The sequence below is a fragment of the Talpa occidentalis genome, unplaced genomic scaffold (assembly GCF_014898055.3).
Source record: "Talpa occidentalis isolate TD23 unplaced genomic scaffold, MPIMG_talOcc4v2.1 talOcc4.14, whole genome shotgun sequence".
Classification (NCBI taxonomy): domain Eukaryota; kingdom Metazoa; phylum Chordata; class Mammalia; order Eulipotyphla; family Talpidae; genus Talpa; species Talpa occidentalis.
The window spans coordinates 34,316,861-34,327,150 of NW_023601433.1; the positions used below are offsets into that span (position 1 = coordinate 34,316,861).

Here is a 10,290-nt window from a genome sequence, read left to right on the forward strand (position 1 = left end):
TCAAAGGAAGAGTTTTAGTGCAAAGAAAACTGACCATTTATTATATGATACAGGGCAGAAAGGGGCACTAAAATAGGACAAGGACACTGCCCAAATAATTTACTGGTCTCTGTCTAAGTTCTTCACCCTCATGCACAGTTGCTAGAGTACTCAGGCTCAGAGAACAATAACAATGGGATTTATTTAACAAACCAGGGAAAACAAAGAGTTATTGAGGCCAAAAATAGCCCTTACCTCACCCAAAGCAGTGTCCAGTATGTTCCAGTCCTAAAGAAAAGCATCTAAGATGGCGTCTTCCTGCAACTGAGGATGCAGAGCTCCTCTTCCAAACAATAGGCCATGTGCCTCTGTGGACACATGGCAGCCAGAATATAGCTCAGGTTCCAACTCACAAAAACAACAGAAGACACAACACACAACAGGAGATGCTCCCAGCACATCACCAGGCAAGCAACACTCAAAACAGCAGCGGTAGCAGCCAAATGACCCAACAAACAGCCATACTCACATATCTCAGCAAGGTGCCTGGCTCCAGGTCTTCACCTCTGTCAGACCCTAACAGCAGCAAAATGGGAACAGTTTCAGTCACTAGGCTTCCTGCAAAGCCTCCAATCTATTTCTCTCTGAGATTGACTGCTGGAGGCCTCCACCTTCAGAGGCTCAAACAGCCTTCTGAATTCAGAACACTGAATTTTCAAATGCCAAATCTGGTACACTGAATAATCCAAAGTCCCTTCTGCAGTCTTTTATATTTCTTATTAGTTGTTCCACCCCAAAATGTGATACTTTACAGCATTTTCCCTGGGGCTATCTATCCTCACCAGCAACCCACCTCCAGGGGGCACCACCTGTAACAGTCATTGACTTCAGCCACCAATTACAATTGGGTGTGTATGTGCCCTTGCTGTGTGCGCAGATTCCTATACTAGGTACAGTGCCCTCCACTCCTCCTTAACCCCCAACATATATTTTCCTCTTCTCCATCTCACTGTTAGCTGAAGACCTTGCATCCTGTTCCTCTGAGATTAAATTTAGCAACACAGTTAGCATTTATACTTTGATCAGAGTTGTTTCTTGGAGTACAGAAAAGAAAGTCAGATTTGGGTGGGTTTAAGATAGAATAGGAGACAGGAAGGCAGAACAGGAGACAGTAAGTGTGCTTAGATAAGTATTTCCTGGAGGATTACACAAAAGCCCAAGAAAATGAGCCATGTTTGGGAAGGAAAGTGGGGACAAGACCATTCATCTAGGTGCTTGCATAGAGTAGGGCACAGAAGCCCTGCCCCTAACTCACTCCCATCCATGGAATTCTCAGTCATAAACTCTACCCAACCTCATGACCATCATCGCCAGATGAGATCCCAGAATAGATCCCAGAAGAATGAAATTGAGTCCCTAAAGAGGGAAGTAAAAGAAATGCAGGAGATCAAAGAATTAATGGAGACGCTAAAGAACTCTGGGAAAAGCAATGAAAGCAGAATAGATGAAATGGAAGAACGAATAAGTACTCTTGAAGACACAGAAATAAAAAGAACTAAAACAGAAAAGGAAGGAGAAGTACAAAGGAAAAAGACCGAAGAAAGACTTCGGGAACTATCTGACTCCATGAGGAAAGGAAATATAAGAGTTATAGGAATCCCAGAACGAGAGGAGAGAGACGTAGGAACAGAGAAAATATTCATGGATATAATTGAAGAGAACTTCCCAAACGCGAAGAAGGAGCTGAAAATTGATATACAAGAAGCAAGAAGAACACCAAACTTCCATGACGAAAGGAAAAATACAGCAAGACACATAATAGTAAAGCTCCCAAGAATCCAAGACAAGGAAAAAATAATGAAACTAACAAGAGGGAAGAAACAGATAACATTCAAAGGGAAACCAATCAGACTGACATCAGATTTCTCTGAAGAAACACTACGGGCAAGGAGAGAGTGGAAGGACATAGTCAACAGACTCCAAGAAAACAGATGCCAACCAAGAATACTCTATCCCGCAAAGCTCTCCTTCCTCTTTGAAGAAAGAATAAGGACCTTCCCAGACAAACATAAACTCCGGAATTTTATTACGACTAAACCCCCACTCCAAAAAATACTACAAGGAATCCTAAAGCCAGAACCTCAGAGGGACGAATAACAACAAAAGAAGGCCAAAGAAAGTTATTAAAAGAATAAATAAATAAAATCAAAGGAAAGACAAACACAATGGCAAATACAGATGCTAACATATCAAACACTAACTCTAAATGTAAATGGACTAAACTCTTCAATAAAAAGACACAGAGTTGCAGGCAGGATTAAGAAACAAAACCCAACCTTTTGCTGTCTCCGGAAAACACATTTAGCTGCAAAAGATAAAAATAGACTCAAAGTTAAAGGATGGAAAACAATTCTACAAGCAAATGGACCAAAAAAGAAGGCAGGAACAGCTATACTCATATCAGATAAAACAGATTTCAAACTTAAAAAGATAAAAAGAGACCCCAGTGGTCATTACATTATGATCAAGGGGACAATACTTCAGGAAGAAATAACAATCATTAACATATATTCACCAAACGAAGGAGCACCAAAATATATCAGACAACTATTGGCATCTCTGAAAACAGACATCAGAGAAAACACATACGTAGTGGGAGACTTCAACACACCACTATCAACAATGGATAGATCAACAAGACAAAATATAAGTAAGGACACTAAAGCTCTAAATAAGGATCTAGAGTGCTTGGGCTTAACAGACATATATAGAACACTAAACCCCAAAAAATCTGAGTATACATTTTTCTCAAGCGCACACGGATCATTCTCTAGGATCGATCATATACTGGGGCACAAGACAAACATCAACAGATACATCAAGATTGAAATCATACCAACCATCTTTTCTGACCATGAAGGCATCAAACTAGAAATAAACCATAAAAAGAAGGCAAGGTACTCTCTTACCTCGTGGAGATTGAAACCTACACTACTGGAAGTCCACTGGACTAACGAGGAGATAAAAGAAGAAATTAAAAAATTCTTTGAATTGAATGACAAGGAGGACACCAATTTCCTAAATGTATGGGATGCAGCAAAAGCAGTAATAAGAGGAAAATATATAGCAATAGATGCTCACATCAAGAAACAAGAAAGAACTCAAAGAAACAACCTAATCTCGAAGCTCAAAGATCTAGAAAAAGAACAACAAAAAAACCCCGAAACCAGTAGAAGAAAAGAAATAATAAAAACCAAAGCAGAAATAAATGAAATTGAAACTAAAAAAAACAATCCAAAAGATCAATGAAACCAAGAGCTGGTTCTTCAAAAAAATAAATAAAATAGATAAACCCCTAGCCAGGCTCACAAGGGCAAAAAGGGAGAAAGCACAAATAAATAGGATAATAAATGAAAGAGGAGAAATCACAACGGACACAGCAGAAATCAAAAGAATAATTAATAACTACTATGAACAGTTATATGGAAACAAGTTCAACAATCTAGAGGAGATGGACAAATTCCTACAACTCTACAATCACCCAAAGCTAGATAAAGAAGAAATAGAACACCTAAACAGACCAATTACAATTAGCGAAATTGAAATGGTAATCAAAAACCTCCCCAAAAACAAAAGCCCAGGACCTGATGGATTTACAAATGAATTCTACCAAACATTCAGAGACGAATTGGTGCCTATCCTTCACAAACTCTTCCAAAAAATTGAGAAGGAAGGTATAATACCTAACACGTTCTATGAAGCCAACATTACACTAATACCAAAACCGAACAAGGACAACACAAAAAAAGAAAACTATAGGCCAATCTCCCTAATGAACACTGATGCAAAAATCCTCAATAAAATTTTAGCTATCAGAATCCAACAGTGTATCCATAAGGTAATTCACCACAACCAAGTAGGATTCATTCCAGGGACACAAGGATGGTTCAACATCCGAAAATCAATCAACGTTATCCAACACATCAACAAAAGGAAATATAAAAACCATATGATAATATCAATAGATGCCGAGAAAGCTTTCGACAAAGTGCAACACCCATTCATGATAAAAGCCCTTGAAATTCTTGGGATACAAGGAACATACCTCAACATCATAAAGGCCATATACGACAAGCCAACAGCCAGTATCATTCTCAATGGTGAAAAGCTGAAAGCATTTCCATTAAGATCTGGAACAAGACAAGGATGTCCACTCTCACCACTGCTTTTCAATATAATACTGGAAGTCCTAGCCAGAGCAATAAGACAAGAGAAAGACATACAAGGAATCCAAATAGGAAAAGAAGAAGTCAAACTATCACTATTATCGAAACAAAAAAAAAATCAAATACTTGGGAATAAATCTAACAAAAGAGGTAAAGGACCTTTACAAAGAAAACTATAAAACACTGTTAAAAGAAATAGAAGAAGATACAAAGAAATGGAAAGACATCCCCTACTCATGGATTGGAAGAATAAACATTATTAAAATGGCCATCCTACCAAAAGCAATATACCGATTCAATGCTATTCCAATAAAAATTTCAATGTTATTCTTCAAAGAAATAGAACAATTATTGATGAAATTCATATGGAATCACCAAAAACCCCGAATAGCCAAAGCTCTCCTGAAAAAAAAGAAGGGAATGGAGGCATCACACTCCCAGATTTCAGGCTATACTACAAAGCCATAATCATCAAAACTGCATGGTATTGGAACAAGAACAGACACACGGACCAAAGGAATCGAATAGAAAATCCAGAAATAAACCCACAGATTTATGGTCAACTAATATTTGAGAAAGGAGCAAAGAATATGCATTGGAGCAAAGAAAGTCTGTTCAATAAATGGTGCTGGGAAAACTGGGCCGCTACATGCAAAAGAATGAAGCTTGACTACTACCTCACACCATACACAAAAACCAACTCAAAATGGATTAAAGAACTAGACATAAAACCTGAAACCATAAAATACATAGAAGGAAATATAAGCGAAACACTACGTGATTTGCACATCAAAGACATCTTTACAGACACATCACCCAAAGCAGTGATAGTGAAGGCAAAGATAAACAGCTGGGACTACATCAAATTAAAGAGCTTCTGCACAGCAAAAGAGACAATAACAAAAACAAAGAGAAACCCCACCAACTGGGAGAACATTTTTGCACCCAACACTAATGATAAAGGACTGATCACAAAAATCTGCAAAGAGCTGATGAGACTCAACAACAACAAAGAAAATAATCCAGTCAAAAAATGGGCAGAAGAGCTAAAAAGAAACTTCTCTGAAGAAGAAATGCAAATGGCCAACAGGCATATGAAAAAATGTTCAACATCACTTGTAATCAGGGAAATGCAAATCAAAACTACCATGAGATACCATCTTACACCAGTGAGAATGGCACTATTAAAAAAACTAGCAACAGCAAATGTTGGCGAGGGTGTAGAGAAAAAGGAACTCTTCTGCATTGTTGGTGGGAGTGCAAACTGGTCCAACCACTGTGGAGAGCTGTGTGGAGATTTCTGGACCTACTAAACATAGAGCTTCCATATGATCCAGCAATTCCACTCCTTGGTATTTACCCAAAGGACACAGAAACATCAATTCCAAAGACCACCTGCACCCCTATGTTTATAGCAGCACTATTTACAATAGCTAAGCTTTGGAAACAGCCCAAATGCCCAAAAACAGATGACTGGATCAAGAAGATGTGGTACATATATACCATGGAATATTACTCAGCATTCAAAAAAGATAAGCACATGCAATTTGCAGCAGCATGGATGGCGCTGGAAGGGATCATGCTCAGCGAAATAAGCCAGAAAGAAAAAGAAAAATACCGGATGGTCTCACTCATAGCAGGAATCTAGAAAACTTAAATAAGGGACCAGGAAAATGAATAACTATAAGAAAGTGAAAATCAAAATCAACAAAAACTATGAACCAGAGACACTTTTGGGGGGGTGGGTGGCGGGAGGGGAGGGATTGGTGTCAAAATGGGGGGGTTGCAATTGTATGGGGAATATAAAAATAAAATTTATTATTTATAAAAATAAAATAAAAAAAAAAATAAAGTCCTAAAAATGAAAAAAAATAAAAAAATAAAATTCTGGAAGTCAGAAAAAAAAAAAAAATTGGAATGATTTGTTAGCAGGAACAAGGAGGAGTCCATGGGTGAGAATGGCAGAAATGGGGTGGGGGGAGAGCAGGAAAGATGGGCAGATTTTGTATCAGGCTAAGATGATGGGATTTTATCTAAGTGAAGATAAGGGCATTAAACATTTTAAGGAGAGAGATACTAAGATCAGATTTAGTTATAGAAAGATTGCTATTAAGATAAGCCTTGAAAACTTTAAGGGGAATGAGATCACATTTCTCTTTTAGAAAGAATCACTCTTCATAGGAGTTAAAGGAGTTATAAGAGTTTTATATAGGAAAATGCATGAAGGATGAAGGTTTTAAGTAGGGTTAAGTAGGTTAAATAAGATTTTAAGTAGGAAAGTGGCAAAATGGGATATGCGTTTCTAGAAGGAGCTTAAAAATACATATATATATATATATATATATATATATATTATATATATATATAGTACTGGGGAACCAAAGTGTTGTAGAGCAACCCCGCTACAAAACGGGGTGCCTGACTGTGGGTCCTCACCCGCACGCTTAAAAGGACTTATCAATGCTCCACTGCAGGCATACGTGAAAGGTTCATAAAAGGTTTATTTACAAGGGAAGGGGAAATGAGGAAATGTACAGCTCTGGGAGAAAAGTGGGAGACAAAGTTTTAAATGAGTCCTACCCAATCCGCCGATCAGGAATCCCAAAATGGCGCTCTCAGAGCTGGCCGCCAGCCAGGAGCGGTGAAGCCAGGAGGCGAGCGATCACGAGCCAGAGAGCCCCTAAGGCCCACATGTTTGATTTTTATATCCAACCTGGCTGCCCAACTCCACCCTCAGGTCCCAGCCACCCTCCCTTGGTGGTGATGGGATTTGTCTTTCCCAATGTCTTGATGGCTTTAGTCTGGAGTGGGGGTGGGGTCCACAAAGCCTGCATGGGATTAACTCAGGACATCATTTCCCCCTAACAAAAGGAAAATTAGAATCAAGAGAGAGTCCACCATGTCCTCCATTCGCTTCATTTGCCAGCATTGCCACCAGCCTCTGATGCTGAATCAGTCCCTGGAGATGATGGGTCTCAAAACCACCCGGAAAACTGCAACTTGGAAGCTCACCTCAGCTCAGTGGGAGTCGGGACAAGCCCAGGAGGGAGGCTCTATCTCCTGGAGAGATTCAGGTATTGAAAACATACAATATGATGCCTCTGGTAGGACCTTCTCTGGCAGTGGAAGGATCTCCAGGGACAAACCCCAAAAATACATCCTGCTTGGAAAGTTTGACTCCATGACAACTCTTAATAGCATCCAGAAGTTCACAGGGGACTTTTTTGATATCCTCTCTAGTGAAAAAGATGTGGACCATCCCCTGTGTGAGAAATGTACTGACAAACTTCTAGAGCAACTTGACTCCGAAATTACTATCACAGAATCTGAGAGTCAGAACTATAGATGCTGTTTGGAGAGCAGGGAGGAGATAGGTGAGGGTGAGATAGAGACCCTGCAGGACCAGCTGAAGGGGCTAGAGCTGAAGGAAGCAAGACTGGTCCAGGAGCTGGGGGAGGTGGAGAGGAACCGTGATAGAGCAGCAGCAGGTCTCAAGGCAGCCCGGGCTGAGACAGAGATGCTGGAACAGCAGGAAATACTGTACCAGAGGGAGCACAGCTTTTTGCAATGGCAACAGCTGCAACTGCTGGACGAGCTGAATAGTGTGGAGAATCAGCTATGTCGTGCCCAAAACCAGCAGGCCCGGCTGAAGAAAACCAACATTTTCAGGGCCACCTTTGAGATCTGGCAGGATGGCCCCTTGGGCGTCATCAATAACTTCAGATTGGGCTCCCTGCCCACTGTCCCTGTGTGCTGGAGTGAAATTAATGCAGCCTGGGGACAGACAGCCTTGCTGCTCCTTGCCCTGTCCAACACAATTGGGCTGAAGTTTCAGAGGTATCAACTTATGCCCTGCGGGGACCATTCCTATCTGAAGTCTCTGACAGAGGACTCCGTTGAACTGCCATTGTTTTGTGGTGGGGGCAAGACTAATTCTATGGATGACAAATTTGACCAGGCCATGACGGCTTTTTTGGACTGCATGCAGCAGTTTAAGGAAGAGGCAGGGAAAGGCGAGTTGGGTCTCTGCTTCCCCTATAGGATTCATGTAGAGAAAGGCCTGTTGGAAGATCCTGGAGGCAGCGGTAAATTCTATTCTATCAGAACCCACCGCAACACTGAGGAACAGTGGACAAAGGCACTCAAGCTCATGCTTACCAATTTTAAGTGGAGTCTTGATTGGGTTTCCTTAAGGTATCAAAAATAACTTTTTGTAATTGAAGGATGTGTTAAAAATAACTTTTGTGAGGGAGAGAGGAATTTTTTTTTGTCTTAAAATATTTCATTTGTAAAAATAGTATCAAATAAAGTGTAAAACTGAAGAATATAGTACATCTACAGGTAGACCTTGAAGGTGCCAAGCTAAGGGAAGTATCAGACAGAGGAAGACACATACTGTATGGTCTCACGTATATGTAGACACCTGTAAAAGGTAAACAACAGAAAAGGGCAGATTTTCATTCACCAGAGTCTGGGATGATGTGCAGGGGGTGGGGAGAGGGAATTGGGTGAAGATGGTCAAAAGGGACAGACTTGGATGTAATGTACAATATGACTGTCTTATGATATACATGAAGGTTGTTAGAGAATAAATCCTAAGAGAGTTTTGCTCACAAGGAGAAAAATACTGTTTTTCTTTTTTGTATCTATATAGATAATGGATGTTAAGTAAGCATTTCATGATAAATATAAGTCAAATACAGGGCTGTACACTGTAAAACTTACACAGTGGTATTTATCAATTATATATCAATAAAACAGGAAAATAAATTATATTGAAAAAGAGAATATATAATTTAAAAAGTGATTGTGAGACAGCATTAATTTATTATTTATCCAGGGCAAACCAAAAGTCATTGCTGTCTCCCCAGGAAGACTGGCAGCTTTCTCCTCCCTGTTCTCTCTTGTCCCACCAGGACAAATTCAAAATGATAGCAAAGGTTAAATTACAGGATGATGAGATTACTGCTACTTTGAAAAGGGATTAAGTCTAAGGGATGCCAAAGGAAAGAACTAGAGGTGAGAGGAGAGGGTGATTAAAAAAAAAAAAAAAAGTTAAATCTTCAATTTTTTAATGAGAAAATAGAAGTGTTTGCACACTGATGCATGTCTTTGAACTTTGGGGGAGGCAGTATTCATTCCTTTTTGTTGTGATTGTATCATATAACCCCCTGTTTTGTCTCTAAGAAACTTTCAATAAATTTCTAAGCATTCCTTTGATGATTTAGAGTGAGAAGTTTTGTCACATTAGGCTGTGCCATTATGTTGAGATTATCCTGGAGGTGAGGGGGTGTGGTACCCAAGGTGAACTGGGGATGTTTCCACTGATAGCTCAATCCCATGGGCCAGTAAGGATGATGAGGTGACCCATACTGAGAGCTGAAAATTGAAAAGGAGTCAGTCAGAGGACTATTTATGCAACTTAGACCAATTTATTCATCTGCTTCTCCATTGCTCTCTGATAAAATCTCTAATCCTTACCATGGCTTTTCAGATTTCAGGATATCTGTCCCTGTCAGCCTCTCCAGGCTTACTTCATACTACCCCTCACCGCTCCCATCCCCACACCACCCCCTCCTCTACCCTACTTCTTTCTGTTCCAAGATATCCCTAGTCTCTCCTCTGTCTTTTGCCTGAGCTCTCTCCTGTGTGTCAGGACCTTCTCACAAAACTATAAACTGCCTTAAAGCTTTAGCTTTGGAGCTCAGAGAATTTACTAGAACAAATTTCCAGTTTACTGGAACAAGTGAAATCCCATCACAAAGAAATTATCAGATTAATGAGAATGAGATTTTCTACAAGGTAACTAGGCCAGGTTTCCAAGTCAATATGTTTTAAAAAGTAGGCAAAATTATATTGGCCATCGAGACATAAAAACCAAATATAATATGAAATTTAAGAAAGAAAAAAGCAGCCACTGGCTGCTGTCAACTGAGCTGGCCTGACTAATATCCAGGTCAAGCTACCAGTTTTCCTATAAAACATAAAAAATGTCACAGAACACCAAAAATCAGGTCACTCTGTGACTATGAGGAGCGAAACATAAACAAAACCACTGTAATTATGTCCAAAAATGGACAAAAAC

General features: G+C 39.8%; 1 protein-coding gene across 1 annotated transcript; it reads left to right on the forward strand.

Moving 5' to 3' along the window:
- Positions 1-7,104: 7,104 nt before the first annotated feature.
- Positions 7,105-8,412, forward strand: BECN2 (beclin 2). The gene has a single exon (XM_037509814.1). The coding sequence runs from the start codon at positions 7,105-7,107 to the stop codon at positions 8,410-8,412; it is 1,308 nt and encodes a 435-aa protein (XP_037365711.1).
- Positions 8,413-10,290: the final 1,878 nt, after the last annotated feature.

Bases quoted from the DNA above. Each gene is read 5' to 3' on its own strand.
- BECN2 (XM_037509814.1), top strand. From the start codon at position 7,105: ATGTCCTCCATTCGCTTCATTTGCCAGCATTGCCACCAGCCTCTGATG.